Here is a 23,017-nt window from a genome sequence, read left to right on the forward strand (position 1 = left end):
TATGGAGCAATTTTACCTATCTAATTATCAAGTATCATCAATCTTCCCCAAGAAATATCTTGTTTTCCTACCTAACTAAATTAACTATTGATAACAAGTTCCTTAGTATGTAGGAAAGGGGAAGTACATCAAAACTCTAGATTACACAAAAAAGCAGACAAAGATGGAGTTGCAAGAAAGTGGGGGATTGAAAAAGGAAGGCAATTATGTTCAATTTAGAGACACTAACAGGGCAATTCTAAAGATAAAAGCTAGCAGTGAAAGTAATGACAGCGTATTTAAATGTCAGAATCTGAGTTTGAAATGACTTAAAAATCTCAGAAACAGAACAATCCTAGGGAAAAAAAGCCCTCCAGCTATGTTTTACTTACTTATTTTATAAGAAACAGCAGGTGTTTAAAGGTAGTCCTTATGCAAATTTCAGCAATGGCACAACTGTAATTAACTAATACTAATATGATAGTCAGTTCAGTGCTGCTCTCCAAAATGCTGCAAAATATTTGGCAGTGTACAACCACACAGATTATAAAAGAAACGTTAGACTCATTGAAATAAAATCAGCTTACATGACGCTCTTATTTCCTATATCAAATTCATGCACAGTTGCATCTCTAGAAAGACAATATCATATTAGCACTGCAAATTATTGTTACCTTCAAAAACTTCAGGTGCCATCCAAGCAGCACTTCCCTTATTGTTGGTCATGTGTGTTTGAATATCACAAGCTGTACCAAAATCACAGATTTTTAGAACTGTCCCCCCAGCTACCAAGAGCAAACTGTCAAAAACAAAAAATAATTAAAATTGAAGGATGAAATTAGTTTGGTAATAAACAACTGATTTTTTTTTTTTGTTACCTCAACAACTATTATTCTAATATAGTTGAATATCTAAGGCTTTGCTTCTCAGTGCTTGAGTTTTAGAATGCGACAAATAAGTAAGGTTGCTGGAGCCTAATCTGATCATATGAAATACTTTAAAATAATCTAATGTATAGTGTAATTTATTAATATCCCTAGATGTTACACTATAAGTAAATATACTGAGCCAGGAGAAGCTACTAAGCATAAATTGACAATAGGACTCTTTCAGATGCAAGGCTGAAACCCAACAAGTGCTGTAACAATTTTACCAGAAGAAAAACGATCAAGACTCCCATTAATGTCAGTCACTGTAGCTATTTATTTAAATTAAAGCACTTGAAGCTACATCTTAACAGCTGTCTAAATCAAAACTGGGGATACAAGAAAGAATCCAAGATTTAAAGTGTGGCTTCAAGTTATAATTTTAGCGGGTAATAATTGCAGGCTGTCAACAAGAGGGGATGATCTTGCTGATCCCCAAACCTCTGTTTCCATCTAATCTGTGGAGCAAGATCTGAAGCAGTAAATGAGTCAGATCAACAAATTGTCTGAGCAGAAAACTATTAATTTTTGTTTCAGTGGAAAACGATGGGATATTTTGTCAGCAGTAGTGGAAGAGGAAGAAGGAAGGGATAAAGAGGATGGCCATACAGAGAAAGAAGTCTAACATATCAGATTAAATATTATGTTAAAATCAAGCAATCAAACAAGCCTACCCATCTAACATTCTCTTATTGAGCATCACAACCCATTGTAAAATTGGGACATTTAAAATGCCTCTGATTAGAGGCCCTATCCTTATCAAAATCCTCTTCCATGAAATAGGACAGAAGGATGTTTTCTCAGTATAACAGAGAGTAACTGAGTACAGCTAACTTCCTGTACCATGCACCATCATTCTGTAACTGAAATTTTAAACACACAGCTTTCACTTAGAATATAGTACATCCAAAAAAGTTGGTATCAACTAAAGGTATTTATTTCAAATGTAATGAAATCATTATAAATGACCTTAAATTCAAATTGTAAAAAAAATATGAACCATAAACCTACTTTGGTGGTTTCAGGTCTCTGTGAATTAGAGCCTTTGGTTTCATACTGTGGAGATATGCCACTCCTTGGGAACATTGTAAACACCAGCTCATGGCATGTGCAGCAGTATAATGAGGCAGAGGTTCAGCACCATGCAGCACTGCAAAACAAAGGCACAAACTAAAAAGAACTTTATTGCATATTACAACAGATACAAAGGAGTTAACAACACACCAGTCACAAAGCTCTATGGAATCTAAGTAATTATCAAAGCCTCATTACTGCAACTGATAACATCTTTCTGCAGACTGTTACAATAATGGAAAGGTCAAGATATTTTCCAATTGTTAGTAAGTTTTTCACAGCTTTTGGTGATAAAATTCAATACGAAAGGTGTTGCTTGTTCTTAGCTATCCCTGGTAAAGTCTATAGGGAATTTACAAGTTAAAGAATCTTTTCACATGTTCCACTGAAAAACCTTAAACAACTTGTATAAAACAGAACAAACTGATACCAAGAAACTAGCCAGTGGAGTGGAAAGTTATTTTTAAAAAGCACATTCCTTTCTCTTTAAAATTATTTTTAGAATTTCAAAGAATGGTTAGTGTTGGAAGGGACCTCTGGAGGTCCACTAGGCAGGGCCAAGCAGGCTGCCTACAGCCAGTTGCCCAGGACATGTTCTCAGTGGCTTTGGCATTATCTTCAAGTATGGAGACATATATAGGAAGCAACTTTTGAGTTTTGGGTGTTTGCCCTAACACCAGCACTTCAGCTCCAGGAAGACACTATGTTGAAATGATACTCACCATTGTATAGAGAACCTCCTTCAGCATACTCCATAACAAGACACACCTTTGGGGGTGGGGAGGGGACAAAAAATAGGGATGTTTTAAATGTAGGGGTGGAAAACAGCTTTTGTAAACTGAAAGTTCTTTGACAGGAGCCGCAAAGTCCCCATATGTAAGCTAATGGAAAATTTCTCTACAAGATAAAAAGTCAATTTCATAGGTACACTTTTGTATACAAGAAATGGAAATCAGTTTTATACTTAAGTTCCCACTGCAAGTCAGGAAAGAAAATTACCTCCCTCCCCTCAGTGTTGAAAAACAATGCTGTCTTCAAACTGCAATTAATTAGCCTTTACTCCTTTTTTAGTGTCTTACAAAAAACTTCAAATATGATGTCAAAAGAATTCCAATAGTACTAAAAAAAAAAGGGGGGGATGTAGCATTATTTTAACTAATTAGACAGCCATACTAGAAGCAGCTAGGGATACATCTGTTACTGCCACGGTACTTGCCTTTCTGCTTTGAGAATTTCTGTGCTTTTTTGCAGCTCTGGAAGCAATTCCTGAAGATTGTGTATTTGAGAATAGGAACTGATTCAAAAGGTTTGAATCATGTATTGCTGATGGATTTTCTTTTTGTGTTGCTGATCAGCAATTAATAGGATGAATGTCACTACGTATGTACTACACCAGATTCCACTCTGACAAACTGATGTGTTTAGCAATAACTTTGGAATTTTCTTGAAAAAAATTCTTTCTCATAGCAGGAGAAAAGAAAAACAAAACCCTGAAAATATAAACCAACCTACATATCTGTGTATTCCCTTACTATGATTTAAACAGTCAACATACATAAACCATACATTTTTTTTTAACATAAAATGCACATTTTGTGCATTGATGCATATGTTAAATACCTTTTCTCATACTGACAAAACTGTAACTTACTGGGTTCAGACAGGCTCCATATAACTTGACGATATTGGGATGGTTTACTCGTGACAGTTGTCGAAGCTGCAATGCAAACCAAAATTCACTTCAAACCGTGAAAAAAAAAAAGGCTAATGCCTTATTTTCAGATCTACAATTCATATACCATTACAACAATATACCACAGCAATTACAGTTTTACATCTCTGCATAACCCTAGATGGTGTATTTAAGAAATAAAAGACTGAAGTCCCTGTTTGCATTTTAATTTATGTAATTAGGTTGGTGTCTAACCGGAACTGTATTTTAAAAAAAATTAAATACAAAGAAAGCATTTTTTTCATGGTGTACTAACATGACTCAGGTCTTAAGCACTGTTCAACTAAGGCCTCTATAAGTTCACTGCTCTCCATGGAGCCTCTAGGTTTGGAATCCTGATTGTCTTTACTACACAAACAATCCAAATGACATTGGCTTTATTCACAACATAGAAAACTAGTGTTTAAAAACCCAAACCCCACAACTCTAATGTTAAACTGGCTGGCTTATTTTACAATGTGACAGTTCCAAGAACCTACCACTGTTTCTGTTGATAAATAATCAGACTATTTTGAACTGAAATTTTCTTTACTAGCAGGTAATAGAAGGGAAAGAAAAAAAGGAAATTTTCCCCTTTACACAGACTTCCGAGGCAGCATATCCTGTTCAGTGTTTGAGAAGCTAAAATTTCTCTTTTGTGAATACTTTGTAAGTCTTAAAAAAAAAACCATAATGGAACATTACAACCGATGCTTACATTGCACAGGGTTTCCTGAACTCCAGTCATTACTGAAGTATTTTTGGAACTACCTTCTCAGATCTCTTTTAAACACAAAAATGCTAGGAGACTGATCAGGTCTACTCATTAAATTAGGCTCAGACTAATAACACTAAAAACTTTCTACAGTAATGAACAATATCTAAATATTTACACAGAGAGGCCTATTACAAATACGTATCCTTTAACCCTTCACTGTGTTACACTATCAGTTCCAAAATTAAGAGTTTTTTTTAACATGTTTTATGTATCTTGAACATCCTAGATTCTTATTGACTAAATACTAAGCAGCACATCACAAAATATCTAATTTAGATTACATGGCAAACTTCTGATTCCAGAATGTTACATATCTTGAAAAGTTTATCAGTGTATCTGAACTACTCAAAATCCTTCTGAAGCAGACAATGAATGGAAAGAACGATTGCCTTTACATGAATAACATATATTAATAAACTTATATGTAAGTAAAAATAATGAAATTAGTAGAGCTGCTGAAAAAACTAAGGAAGTTTCAAACATGAACTTCATTGTATGAAGAACCTACACTGTAGCTCCTGGAAGTGTTAATCAGCTCCAAGTTTTTGGTGGGTAATTCTGCTGCTTTCTGACTCTGTACTGGGACAGAATCTACGAACTGGTGTTTCAACAACCATATGTCCTTCTCACTCCTTCCTTGCCTTTCACTTTTTATGAGAAGCAAAATATGCTGTCACAAGTGTCCTGTTCTGCAAGACAAGGGGTCCAGCCCTGTACTTGGTACCAGAAGCTGCCTTTACCTTGTAATACAGACACAGCTTTTAGAATACTAAATGCATCCATGAATTTAAGAAAAGAAGCTCTACCAAACCCTTTATTTTCCAGCAAACTTACTGTACCTCTACAATGAAGGCTTTTCTTTCAGATTCACTTTCTATTTGTTTAATGGCTACATCTTTAGCTCGCCATTTTGCTTTGCAGACCACACCAAAGGCTCCTCTTCCAACAACCTACAACAAAATATGAAACACCTGAGTTAAAATCATAAATATTTAATTAGCTCTGCAAGACTTCAGAAACAGAAATTTAACTCGGAAAAACGAGGACACAGAATTGAGTTTTACAGTGGCAATTTAATACTATGCCATCAAAGCACAGCTTGTGCTTAGTTAAGTTTCCTTCAGACAAAATTTACAGAACTGGAAAACACACATACAAAACATTTTATTATCAACATGCAGTATCTCAAAAAAGCATGATCCTAATTATTTGAAAGAAGATTTACTCATAAGAAAATTAGGGAACTGATGGCAAATTTATTTTTATACATGATCACCGAACAGGAATTCAAGCTTCTGAAATTTCAATGCATATGCAAACAATAGCAAAGGACTATGATGAAGTGGGGATGCGATTTACAGTGTGCACAAAGTTATCCCTTCATTTTCTCAGAGGTGCCTCAATAGTGGGAGCAGTACATTCTCCTGAGAGGCCTCCAAGTAAACACAGGGCTCTATAAACCATGCCTTCTCTAATTTTTTGAAGGCTATTTTCTAGTTTATTTGGAATTAACATTGCCTAAAAATACACATAACCAGACAAGAGTCATAACTCTTCACTGTAACTTCATAGAAGGAGTAGTAGCAGCTTCTGCATATTACATTATTCGAGAATCCATTGACTTTTGCTGTGAAGAAGCTCTAACATCACCATTATTTGGAATAGTTTTGAGACCAAAGAACTATGTCAGGACAGAGAGAAGTATCCTTTTTTCTGTGTGATCACTTTCAGTTACTGGTGAGTTATAAACTATGGCAAACTAAAACGTTGCTTCTTTTATAACTGTGTTCTTCAGGGGGAAAATGGCAACACACATACGCCCAAAAGGTGGAGAGGAAGAAGAAATTGAAGGCACACCAAAAGCTGTTAGACAAAAATGCAAGGTGGGGCAGATGGGAAGGATGGGGAAGAAACAAGGGTCTAGGTGGGCTGCTCTTGGATTTTGTGTTTGGCCCTAGCATCCCTTCTTCATTGTTGGTTTTAACAGCATTCTTTGTTCATGGTCCTAGGCCTTGACTTCAAGTAATATCAGATGTATCCTCAGGAACAAAGCAGACACTTCTAATTAAACAGTTTTGGGGGGGGGGGGAAGTGAACAAGAGTAAAAGAAAAAGGAGAGAGTGGAGTGGAAGCATTTACAAATGTTATTATCATAGCAGTTTATTACAGCAGAAATTAATTCTACTGTCTTCTTTAAGTGGGTAATGGACACAAAATAATATTAATTTGGATGGAAGTACAGACTTCAAAATTACAAAGTTCTTCACTAAGGAATTCATTATTTAATACTTTACATAATTAAAAATTTAAGTGATTTTTGGGGAGCAGTGGGGAGGAAGGAAAATTCAAAATTCAAATATAAAGATGCAACAATTAATGTTCAAACATCATATTGCACCCTCATTATAAAGAGTACATCGACTCTTATAGGTTCACTAGTGAATTCACTCCTTAACAGGATGGCTTCTTAAATGATGTGTGATTTGTGGACCAGTGAATAAACATGCATCCCCAGTGCTGAAAACAATGCAAACTCCCTGCTGCCTGAATGCTCATCCTTGGAAGAAATAACATTTAGCAATTTTACATTTCTACTTTATGATGAATATGAGAAAGTCTGCAATGAGAGGCCAAATTTGAACAAATAGAAATAAAAAAATGAAATCAAGACTTTGCATTGAGAAAAATGAGGAAAGGGGAAATATGCTAAATATTTTTGAAAGGTTACACATGGATATGAGAGATGACTGCCCAGCAATGATTAACAGCAACATTTTCCTCTTCTAGTTTCCTTAATGCACACAGAGAAGTATTTTTCTCTTTTACATTACAGCACACGCATACTTTTCCAGGGGTTCCTGACTTCTCACCTTTACACTCCACAACAGTGATTCATAGGTTGAATCCACAAGATATCCACAGCAGATCCACGGAACATGCCCCATTCTGCCCGTGTGAAAAAGAACCTGTAGATTAACCTCCTCCCTCACCTACAGTATAAGGCCTTGGCTCTTCTCCTGATAAAACACATACCAACTATTTTCTTACAGTCCACAATAGAGGTTGGAAACACCAAACCATATGAATGATAGTCAAGCAGTCTACAAAAATAGTACATATAAACAAATTGGAAACTGTGAGTCACTGGAAGAGCTAAAAATTCCAGATAATCTCCCTCGGTATTTCCTCTTCTCTTTCAGACCATGTTTTGAATAAAATCACATAATTTCTTGGGATTTGCAGGCCCCATCTTCTTCTATTGGCACAAGAGTTGTCCATTGCAACTTCTCTGCCCACATCACAGAGTGCATTTTACTTAGCTTGAATCATTCAAAACAGTTTGTGATGGATTAGTCTAACTTCTTTTTGGCTAGTCATACATTTCCTTACAGAAAAGACTTGTATATGTCCATGTGTGCAAATACATGTATTATGGATATATTTTAATATTATGACTACATAATACATACTATCTATATCCTTATATATTAAATTTATTTTTCACTTGTATATAAAAATAAAATCACATCTCTAACAACAACAACAAAAGCCCAAGTATCCCTTATATTTGATTCAACATTGTCAAATTCAGCCCATAAGCCCATACAGTTGCATACCAGTCCACTGAAGATAAATCTAATACCAAGAACTGGTACATGTGTTTCTAGTTCATATATTACAGAAACCATTATTTTTCCATTTTGATACATTTTAAAATATGATTTCTATTCAATGAAGAAACTAAGATAAATAAGTATACTGCCCAGTGTGATGTTTTTCATTATGCCATGCTCTAGCTGATAAACGGAATTCCACAAATCAGATGTATTTTATGTGTGTGTGTGTGTGGAAATTAAAACAAAACAAAAAATCAGTGTCAGGCATAAAGAGGAAGAGTTTAACAGACAATCTAAATCTTAATCATGTAATAGAAAGCTGTAAGAGACCATCAGGTAGATACATGAATTTTATGGTTGGTGAAAAGAGTTTGATAAATGACTATGCAGTCAGGGTTTCATAACAATCTATCAGTGACTTGGTGCCTGCTTAGGCAGAGGGTTGAACTTGAGAAGAGGACACAAATGCACTGAATATTTACCTAGGATACAGGGAAAACAGAGAAGAGCCCATCCTCCATTAAAGCAGCTCAGTCTCTTGGACAGCATACGAAAGGAGCAAGTGTCGGAAGCAATGACGGATCTGACACAAGCTTGACGTTTACTGTATGTGAAAGACCAGTATATCTTTCCCACTTAATCTGGAAAAAGTATCTTACTCATGGTAAAAACATCCTTTATAATCAACAGAATGCAGCTTGTGATGAATTCCTCTTACATTTCGTTTTCTTCCTTTAAGTTTTCACTAAACATACTCTTTAAAGGAGTAAGTCTTAGAATTTGTCATAACAGTTTAAACACTACGCAGTTTCCTTCAGCACCGTGTACTGGAACTAAGTAACTTAATAGCACAGGAGGGAGGCACTGCCTGAACTTTAGTTTCTTCACACTTCTTGTCCCCTGCTGTTGATGCCACACCATATGTTTGGGCAGTAGTGCATATTCTGAATTATATGAAGCACAGTTAATGGAATTATTGACACAACAAATCAGTAAACAGCAGTTGATCTGTAGCACTGTGTATGTTTGGAAAATGATCTAAAAATAAACACATTCTTTTGGTAGAAGATTTTGGCTCTCTACATATCTTCTAGGAGAAAAAAGGAAAATATGGGGCAGATGACATGTTTGTAAATAGAACATGAGTGCTTCTACTTTTCCACAGAATAAAGTTTGTCAAGAACCACTTGGCTAGTAACTAACACAGACATATTTTAAACTGGCAGAAATGCTTAAAGAGTTTTAATGATCAGAAAGTATTTACAAATTTACTCTTCTCCTTATAAAATTTATAGCAGTAAAAAGATATGTTTTACTGTGCAATAAAGTGATGTGGTGAAAGAAAGTGCCGTTTGCATGTTTTCCAGATAATGTATTTCAAGTCTTATTTAAAGAATATGAACCACACAAGAGCCCTGGAACAAACATTACCTCTGCCACTGTGTACAAATAGTATCAAATGCTGTACATAAACAAAGATACATGATACTGACTTGTAAGTACGTGAACTATACTGACTGATAAGTATGTAGACTAGAAATCGTGCAGGAAATAAAAGACTGCAGATACCTTAAAACCTTAAAGATGCATTTTGTCTTCAGGAATCAAAGCACTAATCCCTCTCCCCACAATAAAACAAGAAAAAAAAAAGGCACCTCTGTTTATTCCGTTGGACCCTGTTCCTGTATCGAATGCCCAAACTTTGGAAGAATTAATTGCAACTTTGCAATAACTGCCTAGGCTTTTTGTTCACTCAAAAGCATAAAGATCCAAAGTTTTCATCTGTCTGTGAAGTTTCCAGGTTAGTTAGCTCTGCATGTTGGATACCTACTGAATCTCTTCCATAAAAAAAAAAACCTTTGCTGGATATGTAATACAACAATAAAATATAAAAGCTCCCTGGTTGCAGTGGTAGTATTCATTGGAGAATTGTCTTCATATTTTGCAGTGTCTACATGACACATTTGTTTACAATTTTGGGGAGCAGGACAAGAAGTTAAAAAAAACCCAAACAAAACACAACCACAACCCAACCACAACAGAACCAACACAATCAACAAAGCTTGTGCTTCCAAACAGACTGTAGTCTATACCATTAGTATCTGTCCATTTAGTTACCAGTATATTTACAAATGAAAGATTTACACAAACTGAACTTTTGCATCTCTCAAGCTTCAGACACAATGCCAGATGGAGGGGGAAAGAGAAAAAGAAAGAAAGATGGAAAGACAGAAAAACAGACAGAAAGACAGAGATGTTCTACAATGCTTTGTAAAAGCAGAAACAAATTTTTAAATTTAGATTCTTCTATTCTATGTACCAGAGTTCCATTAGTACCAATAAACCATGCAAGTATTTTCAGGTTTTCACACATCTGCCCATATGACACATGGAAAGCATATAGATAAAAAAAATAAAAATGAAGTGCCAAAAGAAGCCATGAACAACAGTTTACAAGCCACTAAAAATATGTGTCTACATTTTCTATCATTCATTCAACCAGCCTCAAATTCCAGCTTTGCTTTCTCTGTGTGCGCTATGCTTTATTAAGCAGGTTGAAGCAAATCGGCCTCGTGCCACAAATGACTGTGGCCAATACCCTGGCAGCACTTTTAGGAAGGACTTCATATCTGCCAATTCTTACAGCTACATTCTTTGACTGGTTAAGTTTATTTGTGCTGGTGCTCAACCCAATCCTAAATGTTGCTTTCCCTTTCTGGGATTCATACAGCAATATAAAAAAACAACCCCCAAAACTGCTCTGGATCATCTCCCCACCAACCTCCAGAAAACAAAACAAAACAAACCAAAACAAACAATCACACTAATATTAAGTAAATGAAATAATTTGATTCAGATTTAGCATCCTAGTTTAAAGCTCTATAAAAAAAATCTTAATGAAAAAAATTACTTATTATAAATCAACTTAAATTCTTAATAAACATACGTAACTTCTGCTTGCCACAAACTAATACAGTTGGTACAGATTTAGGTCATCATCTGTTAGAGTTGCACAAGACCATACAGCTATTATATAGTGAGTTTGCCATCTGAATTTAATTCTGTTTTTAAGAAACCATTCTCTTTTCAACTTCTTCAGAACACATTCAGAAATAGTGCAGCCAGCAGCACTGGGGAAGTGACTGTCCCCCTGTACTCAGAACAGGTGAGGCCACACCTTGAGTAATGTGTTCAATTTTGCAGCCCTCACTACAAGGAACATGTTGAAGTGCTGAAGCAGGTTCAGCAAAGGGCAATGAAACTAGTGAAGGGTCTGAAGAGCAGGTCTTGTGAGATGTGGCTGAGGGAACTGGAGTTGTTTCACCCAGAGGAGGCTGAGGGGAGACGTTATATATATGGAAGATGATTGTAGGGACGTGGGTGTTGGTCAGTTCTCTGTAGTAACAAGAGACAGAAGGATAGGAAATAGTTTCAAGTTGCACCAGGGAAGCTTTACATTGGACATTTAAAGAAACTTTTTCACTGAAAAGTTTATCAAATACTGGAATAGGCTCCTTAGGAGGTGGCTGAATCATCATCCTTGGAGATATTTGAAAGACACATAGATGTGGTGCTAAGTGACATGTTTAGCATCAGACTTCATAGAGTTAAATAATGGTGGGACCCAATGATCAAAGGTCACAGAGGTCTTTTCCAACAAAAATGATTCTATGATTATGCAAAATTAAAGTGCCATCATAAATATTCCTAAAATTATGGGTGTTTCCAGAAATTCTTCCTTTGCTCTAAACACACAACCAACTCCTTCTGCATTTCCATAGCTTGGCCATTCCAAGAAACGTGTGCACCTTGAGCAAAGATAATGGTTTATACGTTACAATTTTGTTCCAGCTTTTTACATACTGATAGCCTTTTGCACATCTGTCCCAGGAACTCATCTTAATTACCAATAATTTAAAAACACTAACAAAACAGTTGTGTGATGTTCTAATATGAATCGATTTATTCTGTTACAGCAGCCCAGACAAGGAATTCTAGTTTTAGACACAAAATGCTGGGTAATAAGGCACTCAGGGTGAGAAACTCCAACATGAGGTGGGCTTGCTGGGCTGGCAGAGTCTAAGACTACTGGTCTTTAAAAAACATAGAATCATTCTGCAGTCAGTAAAATACTGCTCTAATCCACTGAGTGAGCTAAGTAAGGGACATATGAAGCTTGTTCTGCAGGTTTAGTTTGTTGTTTTGTTTTTTTTTTTCTAGGAAAAAGGCCTTCACAATTTCTGATAGCAGTTACACTGTCACCCAGTTGTGACCTTAACTGTAGCATTAGACATGAAACTTTATTATTATCTCACCCAAACTTCTTCCAGTTTTGCAGATAGGCGTTCTACAACTGAACACAGTCCCCCAGGATATAAGAACAATGTAGACAGTAACAACTCCATGTTCAGCAGCAGCTTACACAGATCTGTTTTATATATATATTTATATGTATAATAGGGACATTATCGGTCACTGCATCTCATTAACTTTAAAAAACTTAACTACTACAAAGGGCAGCAAAAAACAATTGTCTCACTGTGTTTCGCATTTTCTTTTCTATGAACTTCTCTGCTCCACGAATCAAGGAACACATGGAGTTCTCAGCACACCTCCAGACAGTAAATGAAACATTTAGCTATTTTAGAAATGTCAAAGGTAGGTGAACGTGCCATAAATTGCATTTCCATAGTTGCTGGCACCTGAGGCAGGTTTTCCAAATAAATATTTAGAAAACTTACCTGTTCATTATAGAGAAAGCTTTACCTTGAATCCTTAACAGACACTTCAGTGTATACTACAGTACACCAGCAGAGCATTAAACAATAGTTTTCATACAATTTACACTTTCAGACTTTTCAAAGTTACTTGCAACTATGGCAATGGTTTTCAACCTGGCTACATGAGCGACTAGGCAGGGACACAGCATACACAACCAAACATGAATCTTTTGGCTGTGTGATCCAAGGCATACACACACCATGTGATGAAGAGGTCTGTGGTTTGGTCATGTATGGGACTGTTACTGGGTTACATGATGGAGGAATGGCTGTAGGATTTTCAGGAAAGAGTGGCAGGGAGCAGGTTGCCAGAACAATTCAAACCCAAAGTCTGCTCATTGCTTAGATGTGAAAGCTCCTCTAGGAAGAAGAGATAGCAGTATTTCAGCTAGATTTAAAGATAAGATTTTAAAATAGGGCTAAAAGGCTTTTTATTGTTAATTTGATTTCAGTTATATCAAGTTTTCAGGTAAATTCTGTAGTTATATTTATTCAGTTTGTAATGATTTGTCTAATATCTAAAAACTTGAGAGGACATTCTCACGGTCTGATATTTGCATAGTTAAAAGCAGAGCCTTTCCCTTGAATCCAAGTTGTACAATGTTTTCCCTTTTTAGTTTTGAAGATTCACAGATTGGATCAGGTTGGAAGGGATCCTCAAAGGTCTTCTTATCCACCTCCCTGCAGCGAGCAGGGACACCTCCTACTAGATCAGGCTGCCCATGGCCACATCGAGTTTGACACTGAATAATTCCAGGGATGGGGCCTCAATCACATCCTTGGGCAACCTGCTCCTACTTCATCATGTCAATTCTCATTCAAAATAATTACCTCTATATTTTACTTCGATGTAAGCATTTTAGATAATGAATAGGCATTTTGAAGTTAGAGACATATTTGATTGGTAAGAAGTAACACTATGGTACAGTTAGCCATATGCATGGTAGTTAAAGTGTGACATAGTCTTCATACTATTCAGTAAGGTTCAACCAAACCTAAATGAAAGCACACTTATAGATCTCACATTTATTAGCAAGGACTTAGGGCCTGAAAGTATTCCAGAACTTCAATATCTATTAATAAACCAGCAGCAGAGTGGGACTGCTATCTGCTGACAAGACAGCCTTGATAATACAACAGCAAAGCTATGATTATACTAGCATTCATCTGAGTTCCCAGTGTAGATCTGTTGACACTCCATTTGAAGCATCTGACATTTGCCAAGCATATTAAAATCTAACCATTTTTAGTCCTTACAGCCATCTCAAAATACCTAAAAACTTCTGAGCCTGAAGTGAGAACACAGAAAATCCTCTGTAAGGAGAGTTGATTATTTGTGCTGAAACTACATCATGAGAAATACAAGGCCTAAGTATGGCCTCTATTTCACTTATTTTCTTGTAAAGTAGATCTTATTTCTTCCTCCACACGATGATGTTTAGACTGTTGAGCACTATGATAGCCCCATTGTCCACAGTAATTTCTGTTAGGACAGGTACAGTAAGCATAACTCAAAATACATCAGCTGTTACTGGATTCTCTCAGAGAGAACACTTCATCAGAGTTCCTCTGCTTACATCACATAAGCATTGTCATCCTCAACAGAAATACTACTTTGAGGATGGTGCAACAATCACATTAAGTAAAGCACAAACCAGGCACCATCTCAACATACATTTTTGTGCATATAGTCCTGTCTCAATGGGTGCTAAGCAGGTATGCAGGACACAGAAAAGCTCTGAACACTAACCTTGGAATGATAAATTCTAGTTACACCAATTACCCACTATGTAGCTCCACATTTCTGACATGTCAAACAGCAACAGAATCCTTGCTAACAGCCTTCCCAAGGGTGTCGTGAGGATTAAAGGTTTGTATAGTGTTTTATTCATTCAAAGTGCTGTGTCTAACATATTGATGTGATACTCACTCCTGTGAGTCATTACAGCACATCTTTTTGTGATGGATAAATTCCTGTCAAATTTATTTTCTTCTTTGGGTGAGAAAAGTAATTTCTCTCAAAGCCTGGGACTTGATCTCCGTCCATTAGTTAAGTGTTGCCTGGTGCCCTGGTGTTCTATGAAAATATTGCAGATTTTATGTTCTGTAAACTCTCCCAGAGCATGTGAGCCCAGCATAATGATTATGAACATACCAGTATCTAGCAAACCATTTCAAAAACTCAAACCCCTAGTTTTGTGTAACATCTTTTATAGATAGGACAACCAAATTCACTTTTTTTTTAAAGAAAAAGAGGGTGATTGTTACTGAAAGTGGTTAATCTACGAATAAATGCACAAAGGCTGTTTCAGCAGTCTTGGAAGTCTGTTATGTTCAAGCTGGCCACATCAAATTCAGTATGGATCTGCATGAAACAATTTCATTTCCCATAGAGACATTGGCAGGGGATTCTGAGAGATAAGCATCGTGGTATACTACTGAGCCTTTTAGTGAAGCAGGTAAACTATCCTATATCACATCCATCCTACTTTTACAGGAAATCCAGACAGATGAAAAGTAAACATAGCATTCCGTACTTCACCCATCCATCCCGTTCCAGCCTCCAAGATTTTAAAGTGAGGATTTTAACTACAAAACTTTCAACAGAAGAAATACTTGTTTCCAACTATGTTATACAGTAACTGCATGTAACTTCCTGGGTTACACGCATAGGCCATAAATGAAATGTTACAGACACATGAGTGCAACGTTACTACCATATGTTAATACAAAATAATTAAGAAAGCTCCGTTAACCCTCACGGCAAACAAAGCTGTAAATGTAGCAAATAATTTACACTGGTATGATGATTAAATATACAATGGTTCAGTTTGGTGGCTGAAGGAGAAAGCAGGGACATATAGAAATAGAGATCCAAAAGAAACATCAGAATTAACAGTTCCCTGTTGTGACAGCATTTGACAACTGTTTGCCACCCACACTGAAGTGGGTGGCAAAATGGGCGGATAACTTCAATTTTAAAAGTTCCAAATAATCTATCCCGCTTAAATAAAACCCGAGAGTACAGTACCCAGCACCAGGGTTGGTAGAAGTAAGCTGTCACCTCTGCTATCAGCCACACCACCTGTGTTCTCTGGTGCCAACCGCTGCAGCATCCAGTGGAGAAAGGGAACCCCCGGGCAGGTACACCCGTGGGGGCAAGGGAAGCGTACCGGCAGCCCCGCGCACCAAGGGAGCCTCCGCAGCCCCTTTCGCAGCAGGGGGATGGCGCCGGGGAGGGCAAGCACGGGGGCCCTTGGGGGCTACGCGGGGGCATGCGCCGCGGCGGAGGCCGGCGCCAGGCGGGGGCCAGGCTGGTACCTCCGACCCGCCGCAAGCCGAGCACGGGAGGAGGGGGGGATGTGTGCGGAGCGGCCGCCCAGCGGCGGGGCCCTCACTCACCTCTTCCACCTCGATCTCTTTGTAGTCGATTTCTTCGAAGTTGAGGACCGGGGGGGTTTCAATCATTTCAGCGGAGGCGGCAGCGGACATCCCTCCTCTTTCACCTGGGGGAGGAGAGGCCAGGGCAGGCCAGGGACGGAGAACCTGGCGCCGGGCAGCCGAGGACCTGGGCCTGGGCTACGTGGGGCGCGGAGGCGGCTCCTGCCCTCCGCGCGGGCGCAAGGCGGGGAGGGCCTGGCCTAGGCGCCCCCTGGGCCGCTGCGCGGGGCGAGGCCGCATCCGCGGCGGCCGCGGGCCTCAGTGGCGCCGGGCGGAGGCCCCGCCGGCAGCACCACCGCTTCGCATCTCGCGCTCTCCCGCACTCCCGCGGAGGGCTGCGCTGGCTGCCCTAGGCCGCGGCTTCTACGGAGCCTGAGAGCCGCGTCGGGCGGGAGTCTCCAAGGGAAAAAAGGGGTCGCCCCCGGGGCCGAAGCTGGCCGCCTCCGCCAGCGGCGGCGGGCGAGAGAACGGCGGCGGGGGTGAGGGAGCCGCTCAGAGCCGCACCGCGGCCGCCGCCGCTGACATCAGACCCGCTTCCTGCTGCCCTGGCGGGGGAGGGACGGGACGGGGCGGGAACGGAAAAGGCGCCAGCCGCGGCAGGCCCACGACCTGGCAGTAGCAACCCCACCCCCGCTGCGCCCCGCCCCTCCCCCCGCCTCCGCCAGAGGGAGCCACCGCCACCCCGGCTCCGCTTCCTCTTCCTGCTGCCTCCGCGGGGGCCGGATCGGGAGTGACCGCGGCCAGCGGCGCCTGCGCCCCGCGAGGCCGGAAAGACACCGCTGTCTTAGCGGCGCGACTCCGCTTCGCTACATCGGAGACAGAGGAACAGAGGCAGGCAGTTTTTTCCGGGCTGCAGGCAGTTGCCCCGTCACTTTTCCGCGGCTGCACAGTGCCTCTGTCGGAGCTGTTAATGTTAGTAGCTGAATTGCCAGACCAGCTCAGTTTAAAGCAAATGAAGCCATATTTACAAGCAAAACTGCAATCTAGAAATATGAAATCCAATGAATATATACAAAATATACAATATTTACACATATACAATTTATAAACAACACAAGAACCCCCTCTGGACAAAACTAGGGGGTTGCCAACAGCTTCCACCGCCCTGCTCCCTTCCCTTCCCCTGTATATGGGACAAGAAGAAAGAAGAGCAAAGAGTAGCTTGTTGGTACTTAACGCCAACAAAGGAACGCAGCTAAGGTCAGCAAGCTAGCAGAAACACCAACTAGAGTGAAGGAAGCTGAAAAAGAAAGTTCGTGTACACAATACCAAGCCAGTGGGATTATTTAGACCTCATCATTTTCCTTTTGCATCCAACGGTAATTTACTTATATTCTACCACTTTCTGTCCAAGATCTGTGGAAAATCCCTCTAGGCACAGCCTAAAACTACCACAATAGTAAACTTTCCTAGATCTTCCTCTGCTAAATGCTAGTAAATGTTCATACCTTACAGTAAAGTCTTGTAAATAGGAAATAGAGCTGCCTTACGGAGCTAGTCTGAGAAAGCCACCTAAGTAATTAGCTATGAAAAGAGAAGATCAGGCAAGAATATGGGCAGTGCTTCTGCCAGAGCTACAGTGCCTTGTGACAGATTGTCATTTTGGGTTGTTCACTTCACTCTTGCTTTTTTTCTGTTGGATTTAGTAATTGGTCCAGCATTTCCAGATGCCTAGTGATCCAGAAATCCCAGCCAAGCCATCATGGTGTGTATACCAGTAGACTGTTGCATGTGAGACGAAACATCACCAGAACAGGTTGGGCTGGTGTGATCACATCACACAAGCAACTTGTGAGCATGTGGGGAGCATACTCATATCCTGAATGTGTGAAGTTCCTTAAGTTTTTTTTATTTTATGATAAGATTTGATCTAGAAGGATCTAAAGAGGCTCAGTTAGAGAAGGGAAGGTTCCAAATACCACAAAATCTGACTCATATCTGCTTCATCAAGCAATGGGATTATTCAGAGCCTCTAGTTTCTCAGAGGTTGTATATGGGTTTGCGTGTTTATACTGATCCTGGTGTTCTCCAGATAGGCTGCTAGATCCATATCAGCTAGAAACTACATGTTATACCCAGAGGTGTATTTGAGTTTAGTTTTCATGAAAGCCACTGTTAGTACATGTCATGATTGTACAGCGACATGAAGTCACAAAATACCATGTTTGTACCTGGACCTGATGACTTCTTAGAGGAATGTGTATCACTTCTGTTTAAGCAGCTGCTACTGCCTCAGCTGCTGAGCGTGCAATATATTGGTTTTTGGAAGATGAAGAATATGGATTTCTGAGATATTGAGAAACTGCAGATTAGATCAAACCCAGACAACTCTCAGAGAAGTTCATAGTGCTGGATGAATTGTGTCAGTTCTCAGATGGGGATTCAAGGCAGCTAACAGATAAAGTCAGCTGAATTTAAGGAGGAGTGAATGGAAAGATTATCATACATCCTTTATCTCACTGCCAGTCTTCATACTTAGTTGCAATCTTGAGTCTAGTGTGTGAGAGAATTCTGAACTAAAAAAAAAAATATTTAATTTGGACACAGAAACTATGCATTAGTAAAGGTGAACTATGTCAGTGCTTTGTGGAAAGCTGCCTAGGTGGTGGTACCTTAGGTGCGAGTTAGTGGTCTCTAGTGAAAGTAACTGAATATTTGACTTTTTGTTAGGCTTCATAAACCTCTCTTGAGGATATATATCAGGTAATTGACAATTTTATTTTTAGATGGTTTAGTGGTGAGATTATTGTTACCTATTTTTTGTTGTTGATGAGAATTACGAGCACAGAGGAGAGCATTCCAATTATAGTTGCTTGTAAGATTAATTTCCTTTCAGAAATGGATGTAGAAATACAGATGTCAAAAAGAATGAGTTCTATCTTTGTAAGGGCAGAATCATCATCATTATAAAAATGTCACTGTCAGGAAGATCAGCTGGGGCTTTAAAGATGTGGTAATTTTGATGTTACTTCTTTTTGTTTTCCAACTGACATAGTCATAATTAGCTGTGTGTTGGGGACAGGGTACAACTTGTACATCCCCAAAACAGAACATTTGAAATATTTATTAGAAGAACACATTTGAAAAGTGAAGGAAGAGTAAAGCTGCATCCTCCACAGACTGTGTTTATCTGGGGAAAAAAGCAGCTCTTGTGTTTAGGAGGGAAAACCTAGAACCTGGGAAGCCCACGTTCTGGATCTCAATCACTTATCATTAACGTAGGAAAGAGGTTATGCTGCTGGAAAAGTGAGCACTTCAAGATTGTTGGAAGTCTCAGGATACCAGGGTTAGATCACACACAAATGCAAAAAATTGAGCTAACTGCAGTGGAGCAGGTTTAAGAGCTATATTTTTTCAGAAATAGGCAGTGGGTCTTGTGCAAACTTGAAAGTGAGTCTTTGTAGGCAGCTTTAGACACCTGAGACTTAGAGCACTAATATCTAGGTTTCTGGTATCTTTGCTAAAATTTGTCCAACATATACAGAATCTTACAGCTTAGAATTTGACTGCATTTGCATAAGTACAACTGAAGGTGCAGCCATATTATCGTGGCTACCCTCTGTCCAGCTCCCTTAAAATTATTCCATGTTACAATTGTAGGAGTTTTTTAAGAAAAGCAGACCAGAATTATTTTTTTCTAACTTAACTTAGAAGAAAGCTAAGTGATTTCCTTTTTTTTTTTCTTTCTGAAGATTTCAACTTTTATTTTCAGTTTATGCACCCGTACCCCCTCCCTTCCTCCCACCTCAATTGGTTAAAATACCTTATTTTAAGCAATGGAAGAATAATACTAGAAAGCAGCAGGGGAAGGTGTTGGATGGTCTCAACAAGTAGCATACCTACAACAAGAAGGGATCCCTCCTAGCTTTAAGCACAGACACTAGTTCAGGTTTCTGACAAGGCTGGCACTTTATTTTTTTCAGCATTGAATATTGTCATTGTAAATATGAAGTTTTGTCACTTCAGTTTATGGGAACCCTGTGTGATTAGAGACCTTGACACTAGCTGTAGAACTGGTCGGCATCATCTCCTGTGTGTTGGAAAGTGTTAGCATGTATACTATTTGTAGGAAACCCACAGGAATTACAAGGAGAGAAATTAGCTTGGGTGACAGAGTGACAAAGAGCTAGTGGGTGTACTTGTTCATTGTCTTGCATGTGTGAGACCAGAGCAGGTCCCTGCTGAACAGTAGTATGGAGCACACAATGAAACAGGCATGCCCTACAAATTCAGGTCCCAACTGGGAGGGACCCTGAAGAAGTCATCCTTTTTTTTTTTTTTTTTTTTTTTTGTTCCAGTGCAGGTATAGTGAAAATATCTCATGAGGACAAATTACTATGATCATATAGAAAGATTTCTGTTGCTCAGCATGGTAGAGTTGTTGCCTAATCCATTCTTGTGATGTAGCTTCTCAGCTCCTATGTTAAGATTTCCCAAGAACAGGTTGCAACATTTTAGGTGTCAGATGTCACTATGAACATCAACAATTTCACCAGTTCTGCCTTGAATTAGTGGGTTTGCAGACTCTTGCAAAGCATCACAAAGGTGTCTTCTGCCAAATACCCTGAGATAGCATCCCCAATGTGCTTCATGTTTTCTTATTACTTTTTTCCTTTCCCCACACTGTGTGAAGTATTTTTAGAAAAGCTTTTTTAGAAAAGCTGTGAATTCCTTCAATTGTAATGGTGCTGGTGGAAAGCAAGTTCTCCATGGAACAACAATGTGCTCCTGTGTCCAAGATGAGATGTATCAAGAAAGGTGTGTTCAGCAGGTCTAGGGAAGTTCTTCTACCTCTTTACTCTGCCCTGGTGAGACCACACCTGGAATACTGTGTCCAGTTTTGGGCTCCCCAGTTGAAGAGAGACAGAGACCTGCTGGAGAGAATCCAACAGAGAGCCATGAGGATGATTAGAGGACTTGAGCATCTCCCCTATGAAGAGAGACTGAGAGCCCTGGGGCTGTTCAGTCTTGGGAAGAGAAGACTGAGAGGGGATCTGATCAATGTCTATCAATATCTGAGGGGTGGGTGTCAAGTGGACCGGGGCCAGGCTATTTTCGGTGGTTCACAGTGATAAGACAAGGAACAATGGGTTCAAACTAGAACAGAGAAGAATTGACCTCAACATGAGGAGAAGCTTCTTTACAGTGAGGGGAGGGAGCACTGGAACAGGCTTCCCAGGAGGGTTGTGGAGTTTCCTTCTCTGGAGACTTTCCAAACCCGCCTGGATGTGTTCCTGTGCAGACTACCCTAAGTGATCCTGCTCTGGCAGAGGGGTTGGACCTGATGATCTCTTGAGGTCCCTTCCAATCTCTGATATACTGTGATATTGTGATAATGTGCCTTATAATTTGTAATAAAATATATATTAAAAATAATAAATAAAAGCCTTGCAAAATAATTCATGAGCTGTTTTGCTAAGTACCAGCAGAACTGTATGTAAGGAACTGTATTCACAGAACTGTCAGGTTTGGAAGGGACCTCAAAGATCGTTAGGGGTTCCAACCCCTCTGCCATGGGGCGAGTAAAAGGTAAAATGTTATCCTGTGTGAATGTTACAGAACTCAGGTGGTCAGTTATTTCTGAACCTTAATTTGCCTGCTAATCTGGGGCATGTTAGATCTCTCAAAATTTTCTAGCAACCTAACCCAGGTAAAAGGTGTTTAATGCAGCCAGTGTGCAGTAAGGGCAAAGTAAAGGTGAGGCATGACCTAGATGCAGTCCCAAAACTAACCTGATGCTTTTCCCCTGATGCAACTATCAGGAGCTAGGATTGACTAAGTAGCTAGTGGGAAAAAGATACAGAAGAATCTGGCACACAAGAAATAGAGACAGATAGCAGTAGACTGACAGATCTTCAGCTTAGAGGTCTGAAAGACATGGATACAGGAAACTTCTAATAGAAGGTGTGTTAGAAAAGGGCAGAAATGCTACCAGGTAACTGTAAGCATCAAAGGTGTTTTAGAAAGGTGCAAACTGATGCAGGCTTTTAAATGCATGTTGGTCTGCTTTCAATAGGCTTTAAAGCAAGGCTTTAAAACAAAATGTGAAGGAGAGAATAATAAAGAGCATGGAGGTAAATGGAATGAAATGTCACATCTTTTTAATCAAAGGTAGATTATCTCAGATTAACAAAAGATTTTTGATAAATTCTGTGATATTTTTAGGCAAAGGGAATAGATAGAACTCTTCTGTCTTGATTGTATTTGATATATTGCCTTGTGGGAAATTATTAATTAAGCAGGATGTGATAGGAATCATTAAAAGAACTGAAAATGGGTAAGGAGAGTAGGAGAGTAGTCAGAAGACAATGAGAACTATCAAAAATGAAGTACTGTAATGAAGTTACTAATAGATTTTTAAGATTCAGTTTTGAGATCAACCTTGTTAATCTAATTTCATTAATGATGTTGACAAGAGAATTAGGAGAGTGACAGTATTCTGGTGATGCTAGTTTAGACAGCATAGTTAATGGAAAGTTGGATAAAAATATCAAATGGGAAAAATAAGGACACTCAAAGGACGTGAGAAATAATGTAGCTAATATTTAAAATATTAGAGTGCAAGTTCATGAATTAATTTGAGAACTTGAAACATCTTTTTATCCTATAACAGACTTAGTAGGAAGAGATGAAGAATACAACTTATATCTTTTAAACTGATCTTAGGAGATATCTTGTAGGTATCTCACCTAGAAAGAAGTCCAAGCTTA

General features: G+C 39.1%; 1 protein-coding gene across 4 annotated transcripts in view; it reads right to left on the reverse strand.

Moving 5' to 3' along the window:
* The window catches only part of MAP3K7 (mitogen-activated protein kinase kinase kinase 7), a 46,629-nt gene extending 30,271 nt beyond the window's left edge, over nucleotides 1-16,358 (reverse strand). For 3 of the 4 annotated variants that reach the window (XM_054399149.1, XM_054399148.1, XM_054399147.1), the window contains exons 1-4: nucleotides 3,631-3,643; nucleotides 2,702-2,747; nucleotides 1,917-2,055; nucleotides 654-778 (exon numbers count right to left, since the gene is read on the reverse strand). In XM_054399149.1, coding sequence (XP_054255124.1) covers nucleotides 654-778; nucleotides 1,917-2,055; nucleotides 2,702-2,735 — 298 coding nt within the window. In that variant the 5' untranslated portion in view covers nucleotides 2,736-2,747; nucleotides 3,631-3,643. Of the gene's footprint in view, nucleotides 1-653; nucleotides 779-1,916; nucleotides 2,056-2,701; nucleotides 2,748-3,630; nucleotides 3,697-5,307; nucleotides 5,419-16,268 lie in introns of those variants that run through there. The other variant, XM_054399146.1, reaches the window with a different exon arrangement.
* Nucleotides 16,359-23,017: the final 6,659 nt, after the last annotated feature.

This window comes from Indicator indicator, chromosome 2, assembly GCF_027791375.1.
Source record: "Indicator indicator isolate 239-I01 chromosome 2, UM_Iind_1.1, whole genome shotgun sequence".
In the NCBI taxonomy this organism is placed as follows: domain Eukaryota; kingdom Metazoa; phylum Chordata; class Aves; order Piciformes; family Indicatoridae; genus Indicator; species Indicator indicator.